General features: G+C 38.6%; 1 protein-coding gene across 1 annotated transcript in view; it reads right to left on the bottom strand.

Annotated features, from left to right (window-relative positions):
- Positions 1 to 2,531: 2,531 nt before the first annotated feature.
- Positions 2,532 to 17,830, bottom strand: part of LOC104499587 (microtubule-associated serine/threonine-protein kinase 2-like) — a gene marked incomplete at its 3' end in the record, with an annotated part of 19,028 nt that continues 3,729 nt past the window's right edge. The window contains exons 3-4 of the mRNA XM_010143115.1: positions 6,157 to 6,304; positions 2,532 to 2,674 (exon numbers count right to left, since the gene is read on the bottom strand). Of these exons, the coding sequence (XP_010141417.1) occupies positions 2,532 to 2,674; positions 6,157 to 6,304 (291 nt within the window). The remainder of the gene's footprint in view (positions 2,675 to 6,156; positions 6,305 to 17,830) is intronic.

Genomic DNA, 17,830 nt, shown 5'->3' with positions numbered 1-17,830 from the left:
GACAGCACTCAGCATTCAGTCTGTCCTGGCTTCTTCCTCAAGTCAAGGATCTATCGGCAACTGCCACACAGACATATTAATCCAGACTATCATGCATGTACGAGCTGAAAGATTCTGTTTAAAAATAAATTGTGCTTATGTAGTTTAGTATATTAGAATTTGATGTATTTCCAGTTCTTGAGTTATTGCTGATAAATAGGCTAGCTATCAGTCTTGTTTCAGAAACTGCAACCTAATTGCTATAGATTTGATATTGTTAATTTATCTTTTCTGCTTTGCAAATACTTTCAAAGTTGAGAAGAACGCAATTTAAGCACAGCAATCTGCAGGATTAGTAGTGGTTAGAAAGTTAAAAAAAAAATAAAAAACAAAAAACCACACACACATTGCTGAATGGCAGCAAAGCAATTTAGCAAAGGAAAATCCACTGGCACCTACAGTGCCAGAAAGAGGGAGCAGAAACAATGCACGTAGCTTTGAGTATTCTGGCTCTCCTGTACCACACTCCCACTTCTCTGTGGATACCCGTCTATTGTATTATAACAAATAATAAAAGAATTAAATGCTCCAGCAATCATGGCTGACATATTAAAATGACACTCTGCATTACTGAACCTACTCATCTCTTAATAGAGCTATTCTTCAAAGGAGATTAATTACACTGGCAAGAGACCTTTTGCTATTCTAATTTGTGAAATGTATTTGAGTACCACGAGCATATTAAAACAGCTGCAAACACGTAACTAGCTCCAAAATCCCAAGACTCACTGCATTTAATTAGGTGTTCATCTTGTGACCGGCTCTGCAGTCACTGCTTTAGAAGCCCACTCCATATAAAAATTCTTAACTTCCAGGATTAATTAACTGCAACTGTAATTAACATACAATTCACCATAAAGTACACAGAGATAGGAAAACAACCATACACTTCAGAACCTAACACCATCATAGAGAGACAAATGCTGGATGTACAGCTAAATTTCTCCACTTTAATTAGAAAGCAGAGAATTTTAAATTATCACATTTCATATTGGAACATTCGATAGACAACACAAGACAAACACTGCCATGCCAAACTGAAAACACAGCATATTAATAATATGCAGAGTTGTAACACACAAACACATCTGCAGCTTGCTGAAATGTATGCAGCTGTTACACAACAAACTAATATTCCACGTTAAACATCTGAGAACTGATGCTTTGTTTTAAAGCACAGTTAACTTACATTAACTTAAGCTATGAAGCTTCAAGGCGTTTGCCCGTCTCTAGAGAAGGGGCCTGAATTTTAATATACTACGTTCTTTAATCCTCATCGGATAAATACTTAGATGCCAAGTTCATGTGAGCATGTTTCCTTTCTGTTGATATAGTCAAATTATAACCACTAAGAATAGAAATTTAAGGCAAACACCGAACAGGCACCAAACTAAAACACAACCCAATTAAATCAAATCTGAAGAGTTTCAATATAGTAGCATGTCTGAAAATGCTAAGATTACAAAGTCTTCATTGCGAAATCAAAATTGGTGGTAATGCAAAGGCATGGCTTTTGAACTTTAAAGATTCCAGTTTCTTTTCATAGCCTGGTGGTGCTAAACTGTGTGGGATTCCCCCAAAGGGCTATATCCAGGTACACCCTGTTACTTCAGGGGTCATCGCTGTAATAGAAATCTACCCACTTGCCTGCAGCTCCGTACAGTAGGGCATGCCAAAATTTCCTCATTTGAGTTAAACTTGTTATACAGGCGACTGTGTGGAAGTTCAGCAGAAAAAGTTTCTAGCTTTGGGTTTAGTCTACTGTTTAGCAACAATTTCTGTTGCATATATGACTGCTCACATTACCACGTCTTCCTACTCTTATATTTTAATTCCCCTTGCACTTCGGTGATTTTAGCGATTTAGTCGTAATAAGAAACATCTACAAACAAAACATATGTTCCTTTTGGGTTTCAATCCACGCTTGATCAGCCATCTGATTTCCTGCCCCCCCTATACAGAATGCTCTCGTCTTAGAAAATGCTAATTTAACAGATGCAACATCCGTCAGAATGTTTTACCAAAACCTTTCGACAGAAACCATGCAGTCAGTTCCAGCTCTTCACTTCCTTGGACAGTTACCCCTTTGAGCTTCATCCCCCTAGCCATACTCTAGGGAAACAGGCAGAGGTAGCTATTCAGAATGCTGTTTCCCATTAAACTTGTTTTAAATGGTCAAGTTGCCATGCTTACATCTCTGTAGAAGTACATATTTTCTTTCAAGTATCAGGTAGTTTAAGCAGCACTGAGAAGAAACATCCCTCAAAAGAAATTATTCTTCACATACAAATCTTTTTCCCGCTTTTTGTCAAAAGTGGGATGCGCATATTCTCCTCCTAATTCACCCTCTACCCTAAAAAAGGCCCACAAGAACAAAATGCTGCATTCACTGAGGCAGGAGCAGGGAGAGCAAGGTAAAAACTAAAGCACAAGATCACACCACTCTTCATTTGTAGAACAAAATCATCATGAGGATTCCCAGACTCACTCACCAAACCAGCAGTAAGTGAAGGAGCAGATTGTCCTAGAGATTGATTTCTCATGCGGACCAGGTTCGAGGTATCTCCAGGTGGCTGCCATACCGTCTGTCCCACTCCACTGTGGACACTATTTGATAAAGGAAGTAGCTGTTTTCCTTTAAAAACAAAACCAAAATACCATCAGCTTGTTTTCAAACAAGTTTGCAAGTTCAAAATACAATGCTGAAAACAAATACTGCATGTGGAGAAAAAGCATTTAAGAAAAAAAAAAAGCAATTTAAAGGTTTGGGTAGGTTAGAACTTGTAAGAGCAGACTTCGTGTGAATTTGTTATGTTTCATAACTAAATACTTCCAAAAAAACTAGTTTACATCATGAGGTAATGCATAAATCCAAAACGCTGCAGAAACATAAGACTTCTATCACTTTATACCCTTCTATACTTCACACAGTATTAAACAATTAAACAATTTATTGTTAATGTTGCAAAATATCTTAAATATAATTTTAAAAATTCTTATGCAAGTCTTCATAGTTGTAAAATATTATCTCTTCTAAATAGCTTGGCCACCTAGACACCCCTATTTTCTCCTATCGTTCAGCAGTAGATTTCACGAGGCTCTGATCAGAATATAGCATATGTTTAAACACTGTTTTGCCTTTAACCATGGGTGGATATTTTCTGTCTAAAAAAATATCAGTCTTCAGCAGTATCATATTATCTTAACAGCAAAACATTCTGTAGCTTTCCCAAGGTAAAAGCTACAGCTAAAGCTTGTGTCTGATTGATTAATGCAGACACTAACCTCCCATCCTACATACACAAACACTGAGAAAAGTAGTTTCTACCTCCACGAGTTCACCCATTGTACGTTACTGCAGGAAATACAGCAACCATTTAAAAGAGTCTGCTCAATACTTGTTTTTTTCTAGTCAATCTAATACTCCTTTTTGAAAAATGTCAGTCAGTAAATTTCCACAGTGAGAAAGAACCACAGTCAATGTAGGTCATATTTTGACTCCATCAAGCTTGACAGTTTCCTTTTCTTTTTTTGTGAATGACATTGTACATAAAAGAGAAGAAAGATTGTCTTGTGGTTAAAAAAATGTCAGTGAAAAAGTCTGTAAATCTGGGTTCCATTATCAGCTTCCAGATGACTTCCTCTGCAACTTTGGTCAGTCAACCTCTGTAATTCAGTTTCACCATCTGCAAAATGGGAGTGAATAACACCTCTTTTCCTTAATAGGACTGTGAGACTAAATTACACACACCCCCTTCCAAGCATACTGAAGATCATTATATTCAACATATTATTACATGCTCAGATACTACAACAGGAGTCACAAGGGACTAACACATTTGTTGCAGCAAGTGGCAGGAAGAAGTCTCTGTTTTAAATCAATATACTGCAGAAAAATACTTTTTTTTTTTCCTCAGAGGCAGCAAGCAATTTTACCAATTCAACTTTGCATTAGAATTAGATGGGATGTATTACATTTGTTACATAAAAGCAGCTACAATATTTGGAAGACTGTCACATAATGTGATTGGCCATGATGCTGGGGGAGGTGGGGGGGAGGGAAAAGCGGGGCAATTAATAGAAGGAGTCAAAGTGTATGCGAGGTGAGAAGGCTCAGATTTATCCAGCAAACAGAGACACAGCCTGTTAGTGAATTTTTCCTAGTCCCACTCAAACTGCTTACAGCTGTGGACCTGATTTTCATGGTTTGCTCATCTTCAAGATGATGTGTAAATATAATGACTCCTCTTGTCTGCAAAGGTCTAAAACTACAGAAATGCACATTCTGTGTTTATCTCAGTAAAGCACTGATGAAGATACCCTAGAACAGCAATTTAAATCATATAATTATCCAACAGTTCAAAATGCCAGGGCTTGAGAGCAAGAATAACTATATAAATCTCCCTAATACATAGTTATCAACATCTCCTTTTAGTTCCACAAAATCTGAATTGAGGAAAACACAATTCCATCAAGAGTCAAATCTCAGCCAACCAGTTTGCATGCACAATCATCTATACTCTTTAAGCTTATTTGTTTCTGCTGCAAAAATAAGATGGAATTATTTTCAGGATGGAGTTTGAAGCTAAAGCCTTTTCCTGTCACGCCTCGAGAACTACATACATTCCAAACACCCACATTTGAAATATGTAACTAAATATCTACATTTTCTTTATCCAGTTGGGTCAAACTGTTTTTGTCAGGGTTCTTTTCCTGTATCAGGCTATAGCACATAGAAAAGTCATTAAGATGAATCAAGAAGTTCTGGAGAATATTATAATTTCAGAACATAAATTTACAAGAATGCTATCTCCAAAGAGAAAAATTATTTGTGAAAAAGAAACAGAACTTCTCCAGTTTTCCTGCTTCCACCTATTTACTTTTCTTTGCTTACAATCGGCCAACAACTGTGTAGTTAATAAACTTCTGTTCTCTAGCAATTAAACTACCTTAGAGAACAAACTCAGATGAGTGCAAAACATTATAGATGTTTCCATTTTTCGGAAACAAGACACTTATTACAAGTAAAACATTTAAGAGAAGGCCAAGCCAAAATAAAACATACATACTTTACTGCTTAGTTAATTCTATTACACCTAGCACCTCAAATATTAAAACATTTATCTATCTTCCCCTGATAAAAGCAGGTCAAGAATCAGATGTATTTTCACAATCACTTAAGTCAAACCTATGCTACTGCCAAATTGAGTTGTTTCATCCTCCTCCTCTTCCCCTCCCAAGAGTTTCCAACTCTTCTTGTGCTTGCACTAACACAAAAGGGCAAACACTCAGCCTAAAAATTAGGGAGGACATGGGCTGCAAGAACCCTACAGCACAACAGCGGCATTCAGGCAGATCAGCTATTTCATTCTAGACTGATCATGCAGCTCTGTATGTTCTCATGCCACCATCAGACTTTGATACCAGCTTTAAACAATTGTGAAACCATCCCCTAGCCCACACAGGAAGTCTTTGGAAAGAAAACCACTGAGCTTGGTCCTCTGATGTTTGGCTAACTACTAGACAATGCTTGCTTCATGGTTCTACAGCTGACAAACTCAATTCTCTGACAGAAAAACCCCAAGAAAACACCAGGAAGAAAAAAAAAAACTGAAAAAACATCTAGTTAGGAAGCACAATTTTTACTTTGAAAAACCAAGTAAAATACCTACAGTGCCTTTGAAGCCAAAAATAAAGTTAATAATAACCTGAACCTGATATAAAGTCAGCTCCCCAGTAAGAAACAATATGGCAAAGTAGGGAAGCTTACAATCAGTGCTGACCTTCAGAGAGGTAAGAATGCATCACTGTGTGGCCTGAAGTTCCACTGTTCACTTTTTAACTTTGCACATTAAGTCTAAGCTTCTAACTTTTCACTCTGGGCAATACACAGACTTTCACTCCACACGCAGTCTCTCTTTTTCATTCTTTCCTACTAAACTTCCATTTTGCATCTTTCTCTCACATAACATTTAGTATGCCCTCCCAACAAGAGGTGACCTCTAGTTTTTAAAGAAACAACGTATCAGTATCTCGTAGTACAACTGTTATGCCAACCGGTGATACTGCACCTTTAATACTAATGAATTGCCACACAGTCTTTACCAGATGGCATACCTGACAAAGAACTCGCCACACTACCTCTTCGTAGCTTGCAGTCATCTTGACTCAGCTGACGATGGATCTTGGTTTTCCCAGCAGATGCAAAGATGTCAGGATTGCTAAGCTTCCTGCAGCGTAATGGAGCGGACTCTGTTATCATCTCCTGTAGAAACAAAAACAAATAGAAGTTTGTTAATGACAGCTAGTATCTGATTTTATTGAAACATACAATATCCAAAGTATAAATGAGACTATTTTAAAAATCATCACATACGAACACACACACATATCCTCCCCAAAAACCCCACAAAAAAAGACCCACTTAGAATGATAAATTCCCCTTTTGTGCCACATATCTGTGCACAAAGCACATCACAAGACCCCAGTCAAATATGGTCCCTGAACACTATTTCTGTAAGGAATATCATTAATAATAGTCAGAAAAAGGCAATGATGCTACAGCAGTTATTTGTTCTTACAGTACGCAGGAGAAGAGGCTACTGCAAAACGAGGCTCAGCTTTGATTCAAAATATTTCCTGCTAAAGCAAAGAGTATTTTCCTCCAAATTTCTTGAATATTTATTCCATCCAATCTACGAGTAATATACCTATAAAGAAACTGTTGCAATGTCTCACTGCAACCCAAAACTCCTCTATTATAAGTTACAGCTCTACTGCGAGACCATATGTGTAATTAAATAATTAGGATAGAAAACATCCTTTGTGTAACATCTTTGTTACTACTATCAACAAAATTAGACATGTATTTGTCAGAAACAGTCCCACAGGAGTTCCTTTCACAGCATACAGCAAACTTTCAATCAAAACAGCAGTAGGTAGAACAGTGGCAAGCACAACCGTGATGTTTTCCTCATGCATGTAGATGGTCTTGAGGTGTCAAACACTCATTTCACACCCAAAGAATTACCAGCATAGCTGTCCCACATGTGTTTAAAGATAAGCTGACACTTTCCATTATAGCCCATACAAATGAACTCGGTCATGATCTCCCTTCTCTGCAGTGATGCAACACACTCCGCGCATCTCGATGGATTTTCTTTCAAATGCCTCTCATTAGCTATACAGCACTTTAAGCCATGCTTATCCTCATAAAATCTCATCTGAGACAGAAAATAAACCGAAAGGAACATTTTTGCTGCATGATACATCAACACGTGGTTTAATATAGTTTTAAATCATGTTTAAATCAAAAATTAATCTACCAGTGGTGAGTTTTAATTAAATTTGCAGATTTCAGTCAAAATCTATTTCTGAAGTCATTTATTCAAATCTATTCAGTCTACAGTGTTATGCCTCAAACTGTCAAATCCAGACCAGGCCTGCAGACTCTAAAACCTTCAGTAGGTTTTGGTTTGGGTTGGTTGTTTTGAGGTTTTGGGGTTTTTTTTGGAGGGGGGGAATGAAGGAAGGAAGGACATGAATAAAGTGGTTTTACATGAAAAAATACTGAATTTGGATTTGAAACAATCCTTACTTAGCTCTGAGTGACTCATTCTCAACCCTTCTTAGACCTTATCTCCTTTTAATAATTAAATCTTCTGGCACCTCATAACAGTAAATAACTGTTATTTGAGGGACAGGAACACTTTTTTCTGCACCTGCTTTGGTGGCGCACCTTTCGCAGGTTGAGAGGTACCATGCCAATATAATTTCTATCCTCTGGTTATGGTTAGACATTCAGTCACTGCACTGTCTAAACCAGATCAAGAGAGAGACACGAATAACTTAAAGCAGGTCAGCTGACTTAACGAGTTCGTAATATTGCTGCAGACAGTTGTGCTGGTGCAAGAGTGGGGAGAAGCACAAAAACAAGTGAGCTGGAGTGGCAAAAACTGCTTGAAACTTTTTAATCTTAAGGTTCCACATACACGTCTTGGACCTCACATTTTCATTGGCCTCTGACTTTTTTCACGAAGGTCATGACCTTCATTTCCAGCAGCCTATAGTCCTGTTTTTCTGTCATTTGTGGAGCTGAAGAGACATCTACCACACTTTCTGTTTGTATTTTGGAGTAAGCTAAGTAATTTTAAATTGCGACATTAGCAGTCTTCCAGCATGCCTCTGAAAGCTGCAGAGGCCAAGGGCAGAATTCTGTTGGGATGGCAGAACATGCTTACATATGTATACATGTCTGTGAGTGGACATACAGAAATATCCACACACGCCTTTAATACGGCCTGTCCTAAACGCCTATAACATCTAAAACCCATCACATGTTTCCCAACTGTAACTAGTCCAAAACTACCACACAGAAAAAAACATGGGCACACCAGGTTACAAGCAAATTAGTTAAAAACCTCATCCAGCCCACTCTCTCACACTCCTTATGCTTCAGTTCCAACAAATGTTCCCAGCATCCTTCAACAGCTAATTACTTCCCTGAAACTAGCTGTAACTGCTGGAAGGCCCATGCACAAGAGGTTGCTGGTCATCCCTGCAGCCCATGTACTGCCTGTTGACACAAACCACTAGAAAAGTCACCTTTTTTCCTCCCTCACCGTGCCCAGGCCATTGTCGTGATTGTCTTGCCTTCACCAGAGCATTTAGGGCCCTTTAGGGAGGCAAAACACAGTCCTGCTTGTCAGGCTGATGCAGCAACTGCAGCTGCTCTTACACCATGTTCGGCAGAGTTGGGGCAGGGTGAGGAAGAAGGCAGGCGGATCCAGTGGAGGTAGTGCCAGTAGAAACGGGACCCTGTCCACCTGGCTGCTGCCCAAATACATCTGCACCCAAGACAGAAACTGAATACACCCCTTACTTAAACTGTGGCTTTGGGGAATCCCTTTCCATCCTGTTCCTCCCACCCAGCAAAAAATGCCAGAAAAGAGAATTTGGGGATGGGGAGGACAGAAAAGAGTATCAGGGAACAGGGATAAAGCTATGTGAAATTTTCTCAGCTGCTTCTTTCCTGTTACTTCACTTTCACGAACATCTCACATGTCTTGATGACGGTTCAGTACAATGTCCTTAGCTTGAAAGGTACACCTTAACTCACTAATAAATGTCCAACAGATCAGGTTACTCCAAATCAACTACTAATTTAACATCCAAAGCAACAAAAAGAACAAAAATCAGCACATGCAAGAAAACCGGACTTCCTCTTCATTTGAGAGCAAAATATGGTATTCCTTTGCCTGCAAAAATTTTCAGCAGAGCAATACTGTACAAAAACAGTTTAGAGATTATTGTATTAATAACAAAACTCAACAGCAGTTAAAACTAAAATGTCAAAATTAACACGAAGAAAGTGTTTTAACTAGGACTACTTTTCTTGTTGAAGGTTTTGGGATTGTTTGGTTTATTGGGGGTCTGTTTGTTCTGTTGGTTTTTTTTCCTCTCAGATGCACATTCACTTCTCCAACACACACATGTCTCACCTGTTGTCGCAAATTAAAAAGAAGGCAGTAAACAAAAGCACTCTAAGTCACGTCACAAGCCATTTCTGTATTTTATATCTCTTTTTTTCCACCCTATATATAGACATTCGAATATCCCTACCAACCAAAGAACATGCCCACTCCCCTACCCTTCCCCTCTATGCAGAGTATCTTCTTATAATCTTCTGTAACTACAAATGCTTAGTATTTCTTCCTTAGTTACAGTACACAAGCTCTTTAGATCTGATAATATCTAAATCAAAAGTAGTGCTCCAACTGAAGGAGCATATGGGACAACACCAAAGGGCACACCTACTTCTACCACAATATCCGCTCAGCTGCGACATCCTGTCCCCACACACCTTTCAGACCAGCCCAACGGAACATGCTACTTCTCAAAACATCATTCCATTGGCATTTCTTCAACAGCCATCCCCAGATTAAGCAACTCCTCCCCACCAGGACTGGTACTACAATGATATGAAAGGAACAGCGGAAAGGTAACAGCTTCCCATACTCACTAAAGAATATAGGCTGTGTTCTACGGGAGATCACCTTGGTGCATATCACATATGGAAAATTCTTCATAAGCTCTTCTTTTGTTAAGCACATTAAGCACTTGGGCAATATTCAGAAAACTATAAAGCTGCTGAATGTTTTGAAGAAAATGACCACAATCACATTCTGCAGGTTTACATATTGTTAAACTAACTTTTCAAATATTAGAAGTCCAGTGTGCTGTTCCAAGACAATCTATTATTTTTAAAAATGCTAAGTACAAAATTGCCAGTTTAAAATGTCATTTTCTAACAGCTATGCCTATATTTAGTCAGTAAAACAATGAATGCCACCACCAGCACAGCTCTCAACCTCACAAGGGCACGCAAGCTCCTTCCCCACGGCAAAGGGGTGCCCGTGAAAGAGTCGCTGCTCTACCTCCAGACATCACAGACCTGGGCACGGGGCGGCCGGGGCCTGCCAAGATCTCCCAAGCCTGACAGGTCTCAACTGAAGGGTCAGATAAAGTGTGTCCACGGGCAGGATGGGCTCACTAGCCTTCGGGCAGCCATCCTAGGAGAAGGACAACTCTGACTCCAAACCCGGGCAGATGGAGCTCGTTTAGCCCTGTAAGGCATCCATCTAAGAGAAGGACACTCTAAACAAACCTATGACCTAAGGACTTTGCTGTCACCGTCCAAGCTCGCTAGGCCCTGGCAGATGAACCTCAGGGGTAAAGGGTGGAGCCAGTTCCGCGCACGCTGCGCCTCACCCAAAAAATCCACCGCGCAGGCCCGAAGGGTGCACTCATCGCTTGCAGTGAGCGTGGGAAAAGCCCTTCCCAGATCTTCATTCGCGAAGCCAAGCCATGATGAAAACAACAAAGAGGGCAAGTTTTGACAACAGAGTTGTCTTTTGTAAGGATGTAGTTTATTTCATTCATCCATCAAAACCCAGCTTTAATACTGTGGCTCATAGACAAACTACATGGAAATAGCAGTGCTTTATGTTCTCTCTCTCAAACAAGGAAAGAAAAAATATCCCACAGGAAGAGATCTGTCCTCATCCTTGCTCCAAAGCAAGATGCAGTACACACAAAGGACAGGAAAATCTTACACAACATTCCAAATCAATGAGTAAAAAAACTCTTTGCAGTGACAGAGCAAAATTCTGCTTACATGCTTTCAAATTACTAAACTAGTCTACCAGAGCAAATGGTAGAAGAATAGATTAGGTAGCACAGACTGCCATAATTTTAAGGACTCCACTTCCACTTTTGAAAAGAAAAATTTCTTGCGGCTTTAGAAATGAAAGCATTAGTAAGCGTGTAACAGCAACGCTTTGTTCACACAGCCTGAAAAGCACTGTGAGCTCTCTCCTTTAATTTCTTTTCAGAAGTGATAGAAAAAAAACTTTTTAATTTCCTTTGGCCTTGTGGCTTTGCCGTAAGCTAAAAATCAGGCTCAAACAGACAGTTGAATCCCGCAAGGCTTAGGGCTGAAGATAAAAGCATTCCACAATCTTGATTTGCTAGGCAAAGATTATTCCTATCTGTCCCTTCAACAGCATACACATGTCTGCTCACATAACTTGAAACAGAAAAAGAATGGCAAAGGCTCTTCTTGAATAGTGAGGGGCTCTGCATTTTTCAGCTTGATCACTGTCCACACCTGCACAAAAAATGTTAAAATAGTTGTGACTCTGGAACAAGTGCCACAAGTCTGTTTCTCTGGCCTGAAATCTCACATAGGGGTGATTATGCTCAGCAAAATGGAGAATCAGACAGATTACAACAATAGATGCAGACAGAAGACAAGAAACCACAAATGCTTCCTGATGTGTAAGGATATACTAGTATCTCACGTTAAAATCCTGATCCAGTAATTTCAGAATAGAGCTATAAGGAACCTTCTCAGTCATCTTTTCTGTTCCCTCGCACAGGAAAAGTCTCCCAAGCAATTCAAGCAAGAAATAAAAGCACAAGCACTTACAGCACTGCAACGATTTTCAGCAGCTGTTTTTTCTAATGTTCATTTAACGGTGCTGCAAGAGTGTAACACAGCACAGATCCTTAATCTACAAATGGCAGGTGAATATTGAAGGTGTGGATGCACATCAAAGTACTTCCCTGAACCGCCAGAAGTACCACCACACAGGTACTGAGACTGATACATAGCAAGAGATGAATGTTAAGGAAAAAACCCTCAGACTTGTCTTTACGGTGTACATGTAAGGTGCAACAGAACACATAAAGGAGCACTTACTTACATTAACTGTTATAACTAACTCAAAAATATGTATCACCTAGAGATTTCTACAACAAGCAAAAATACTCAACTGTGACTAACAGATATTCAAATCTGAAGGTCAAAACGTTAAACAAGTCTGAAGAAAAAGTCTGCAAAGAAGTTATATATGAACAGGTAATCCATGAACAAGAAAAATAAGATTCTTTTTCTTAAAATGTAATGAGCACAACAGCCTAAAGTCATCTGGAAGTGACTTCTAGCAAACTGTTTTGCTTTAAATATAATAAATTGGCACAGAATACACTACATTAGCCTACTTTGTAAGGAAGATAACCAATGAGTAATGCAACTCAAGGATAACTTGATACTTTCTGAATTTTTTAAAGCAATAAAATAGTCAACATTAAAAGCTGCTTTTCTGTTTTTCAAGTACAGTACTGTCTGTCCTTGTGTCAAGTTTGTGTGCATGTATCTGAGAAGCATTCTATTCCTTCTCAGCCTTGGCTCATCACTTTATATAATGTGTGTATGTACGCTTAAAAAAAGATAAATCTGGGTCTTGTCATTAGGTCTGCTCCAACGTACTTTAAAATACACTGAAAAAAAAAATTAAAGGCCTGGCTCACAAACCAAATATCTATCCATACAAGTAGCAGTTAATGAAACGGAATCATAGTATTTATGCTTCAGTATTGAGCAGTGAAATTTGCCTTAACTTGCTAGGTTGAACACAGCATATCGAGGGTAAAGCTTCCTGGTAAACTGCTGGCCCTGAGGTGAGTCCAAATGTGACCAAAATTGTAGGCTGAATAAGAACTTGCAACTAAGACTCCTCTTAACTGTATCTGCTTAACTCAAGTACTTGCCAGCAGCATCCTGAAAAATGTCAGAGGCAGCAGAATCAAGGAAAATTATATCAACACAGCCTTTTAGAGGTTATAATATATTAGTTTATTATGAAGTAGAGTTTTACAGATATATACATTATATAAAAGTGTCAGTATTTTCAAGACCGACAAGAGTTTCATATTATTTTTCCCCTTAATAGATTATTGAAGAACCTTGTAATAAATCCCAACATTCCCACAAAGGTAAATACATAAACTCAGTGTCAATAGTAAGCTTTCAAAAGGCCTGCAAAGCTAAGCGTTATTGCCACAGCAATGTTTTCAATAGCTATGCAGTGCAACATGCACACGTTTAGCATTCTGAACACCGACAGCTTCCTCTATACAGCTATAGCACACATTACAGAAAAGGTACAAAACCAATTTATATCCTTCTATAAAAAAAAAAAATGCCCTAGTTAGAAACAAACAAACAAAAAAGAATGTTTCTTGAAAGACATAGTATCAGACACCTGTACTATGAGATACACCCTCCTTATCTTGTTCGTCCAATGGGAAGATTTTTTTCATGTTAACTCTTCCGGAAAACAACTCCAAGGCCTGTTTGATTAGAACTAATGAATTAGAAGCTTTAATGTTGTTTCACCAGGGAAGTTCAAGTTGTTGACTTTGCTGCCAAGTGTTCCCAGCTGCAGGAATACATTAAACAGCTTGTTAAAAAGCAAAAGTAAATATTTACAACTATGTACATTATTACCCTCTTTCTGAGGATCGTTGAGATGCAGAATCATTTTATTGCTAACGGAAACACAGTCTAGAAGACAAGGTAATTTGTGATTAATTTGTATCAGCTTGAACATTTGGTCCTTGTATGAAAATACAAATAACACCACAATGGTTTACACAAGCAAAGTATTTGATCCTATTTCAGGATCTCCCAACTAAGAGACAAAACAGTAGTGTAATTCCTGAATTCAGCTCGTAAATGCCTAAAGCCAAAATAATTTCATCCAGGGAAGAAAGAGTAACAAAGCCTCTACTGATGTCTGTATCAAACTTCACTGAAGCTTAAAGAAATCACTATCACTATATCAAGACTCAAAACCCCACTGCATGCTCACTAGTCACCCTGAAAACAAAACCAGTCTGAACAAAGACACTGCATATTAAAGGCCACATCATTCCTTTATCATTGATATTCCAGCATGAGTATTTCAAACATAAAAAGATTGTATGAAGCAGGGAAATTAACTCCTGGCCAGGTTAAAGAAAAAAAAAATTAACAACTTGATAATTCATCATCTCTACATTAGAAGCCTGTCTGCTGTAAGGATTAAAAGAATTATGACTGAAAAAACGTGATTTTTAATGAAATTTGGTGTTCCAAGACATCAATAACGCCATCTCTCTGAAGATTTTCTTCCACTAAACTCAGACGTGATGAGCATCTGCTGTGTCCCAACATTACTGACTAGTATTCCTGCAAGTTCTCTTTCGCATCATATGAATTATCAAATACTGATGTATCTTCTATATCCTTGTCCATCAGATTTGATATGGTCAAATAAAGATGTTTAGATTTGCTATAGTCCATAAAGCACAGTATCAAAAAGTTTTTCTCATTGGCTGGTTTTTTACAGATTTATTCAGATACTTATTGGGCAGAAAACACTGAACTTAACGCATTTTATTACAATTATGCTGTAAAAAAAGACTAAAATGGAAATTGCTTAAGGAACAAGGCAAGCAGCAGAAACTCAGCTGTCTCTTAAGCTGTGCATGTAAAAAGACCTATGACTTCATACTGGCTATAAAAAGGAAAATAATTCACCTGAACATTCTACAACATGATGTAAACAGTCCGTTTGAATTTCCAATCCTTAAAGACTCAAGAGAAAAAGTCTGATACACACTCAGCTGAGCAAGCTGGAATTTGAACTACCGTGGCAATTAATCAGAGCTCCTTATCATGCCCCATGTTGGGTGCCAATAAATATGTCAAGGGTTAGAGCTGGGCCGACTCCAGACAAATGACAGATATTCTCTATTACCCCCTTTCCCAAAGAGGGCAAAGAGAATTACGGATTGGAAAAGAAAACTAAAACTACTTTAATGAGAATAATAATAATAATCAAATGAAATATATACAAACATATACAACACCAAACCCAACCCCTGCGATGGCAACCGCGTCACCATCACCACTGGTGCTGTGGGCAGACACTGGCGAAGGCAAAGGCTGGGCTCAGCAGCAGATGGGAACCAGATGCAGATGCAGGAGCTCAATTCTGGAACTGGATTCCGGGATGCTCGGATTGGGATTGAAGGCAGAATGGACAGAGTCCTCCTCAGACACCGGCTATTGAAGAAGAGAGCAAGAGGAGGCAAGACCCTCAGCTTTATACCGAGTATGATGTATATGGGATGGAACTCCTTGTTGGTCAGTTTAGGGTCACTTGTCCTGTCCACTAACTCAAACTAGGACAGTGTCTTGATTCCCTGCAATGCTGATGCTATTTTTTTTTCCAATGACTGAGCTTTCAGATGCCCAACTATACTTATTTTTGTTCACATTACAGACATCACCTCACTGCCTCATTATCGAGGAAAAAGAAAAACAAAGTAAAAAACCTACTTATACCTGTGTAAATTCTCTGTTGTCACAGGAGAAAATATCGACGCAGTTGCGATTAGGCAGCTTGAGCACTGATGAAACAATGTGACAAGTACTGGATTTCATTAAAAATCTTCAGGCTTCCTGAAACGCAGCTACAATGTTTTCACATGTTTTCATCCCACAGACTGAAATCCCCTCCACCCTTAGTGAACCTTTCACGTTTAGTTTTTGTTTGGCTGGATTAAGAAAAGACAAAGTGTCTCAAGTTTAGGTCCAACCGCGTGTAGTCCAGTCTTTAGTAAACCTGCTCTCTAAACACTGCAGGACAGCTTTTGTTTACCATTGTCTTTCATGACAGAAAATACAAACTGGTCTTTGAATTATTTCATCAAATCCAATAGCGAAAAATCAACAAGGATGGCAGGACCTATAAAATTAAAAAGAAAAAAAAACAAACAAAAAACAACACCTCCCCTGATATACTAGCAGCTAACAGATCAAAGTGGTAAACATATAGTGTATACTGAGCTTATTTCCATAGGACAGCTCACGGTCTCTGCAAGGAATTAGGCCTAGCAGAACGTAGCCTCATATAAGCAACAAATCTAAGCGTTACTGGAAATCTGCCTTGAATAGATATTTGGATGTTCGGATAACGTGCACATAATGGAAGCAGCACTCCAGAAATACACAGAAATTCAGCTTCTTATTCTAACTACTGTTAAGTGTTTTTACTATTAGCAAAACCAGCTGAGATGCCAAACACCACCAAGAGTCTCAGAAATACTAGCATGACACATTAAAGGTCAAAAATATTCATCCAAGTGTCATTCAATTACACAGATAAATAACTAACTTTGTCTTCATACTGCTGAAAATGTTTATGGAGGATTATTTGTCACACTGTGTAGAAAAAACCGTCAGAGAAAATAGTCCTATATAGGCAGTTTGGATGTGTGGATTGAAAGTGAATCAGAAATTACATTTCAAATATTCTTATACTTCCCCCAATCCAACCTCAGCAGTGCTGTCTACTTCCAGAAATTTAAATGGGTACATGGAATGTTTTAAAGCACCATCTTGCTTTTACATTCATGAAAATCCAGTCCAACTAAAAGGTTTTAGAAAGTATTTTATTGTTAAATTGTTTACTGTATGTATAACAAAGATTCAAAATATTTATGATGCAGTTGTAATAGCAAAAGCATGATTTCTCCTGGAATGGAACAGAGCATCAACCTATTTTTCATGTAAATAATGGACCTCTGTTAACACTACAGCAATTCCAAATAGCAAAGAACTGACAAACTTGACAGCTACCTTTGTTTTATTATTGCTGGGTTTTCAGTCTTGAACCCTCCTCCCTCACTGCACCGAAGTGTGTATTTCTAACAGAACATTAGAAAATAATTCTGACAGATTACTAGTTTTGGAGTTCATAAGCTATAACATAATACACTATCACAAAAAACACAGCTCAGAGGAAGGGCAAGTAAAAAAAAACATGTTTTAAAGCAGGTTTTAACAGAGCTACTTCATTACAAACCAAACAAGGCCTTCAGATCTTTCTCCTACAATGAGAGATCACAGAGCATCAACTTCCTACAGCCAAGAGTGACATCTACCAAGACATCAAAAGAACAAGTGCATTTTCCTTAGCTGAAACGGATTTTTCTACTTCCTTGCAAAAAAGCCAGAAGCTTAAGTGACCATGGACTCAGCTTCCTCCAAAAGAGCAGCATCTTCACCAGGCTTCAAATAGTACTACATCACGCTAACCACAGCACATCATCGTTTGATGTGGAAACAAAATTGCTAAGACTCTACATGTCCTGTCTATTTAACTACTGTGACTCTTGAGGAACGAGGTCTCGATGGGTGATAAAGCTTTTTGTTCTAGTCTCAAACAGCTCACTAAGCTGGTGGTCTTCACTGCTTCCTTAGCTTCAGCTACTCAGGTTCCGTGAATAAGAATTTCATCATCATCATCATCATCATGGCTTGGCTTCGCGAATGAAGATTTGGGAAGGGCTTTACCCACGCTTACTGCAAGCGCACTGATGGCTGAAAAGGCCAATG

This window comes from Buceros rhinoceros, unplaced genomic scaffold, assembly GCF_000710305.1.
Source record: "Buceros rhinoceros silvestris isolate BGI_N320 unplaced genomic scaffold, ASM71030v1 scaffold29720, whole genome shotgun sequence".
NCBI lineage: Eukaryota > Metazoa > Chordata > Aves > Bucerotiformes > Bucerotidae > Buceros > Buceros rhinoceros.
This window is presented reverse-complemented; position numbering and strand designations above follow the sequence as displayed.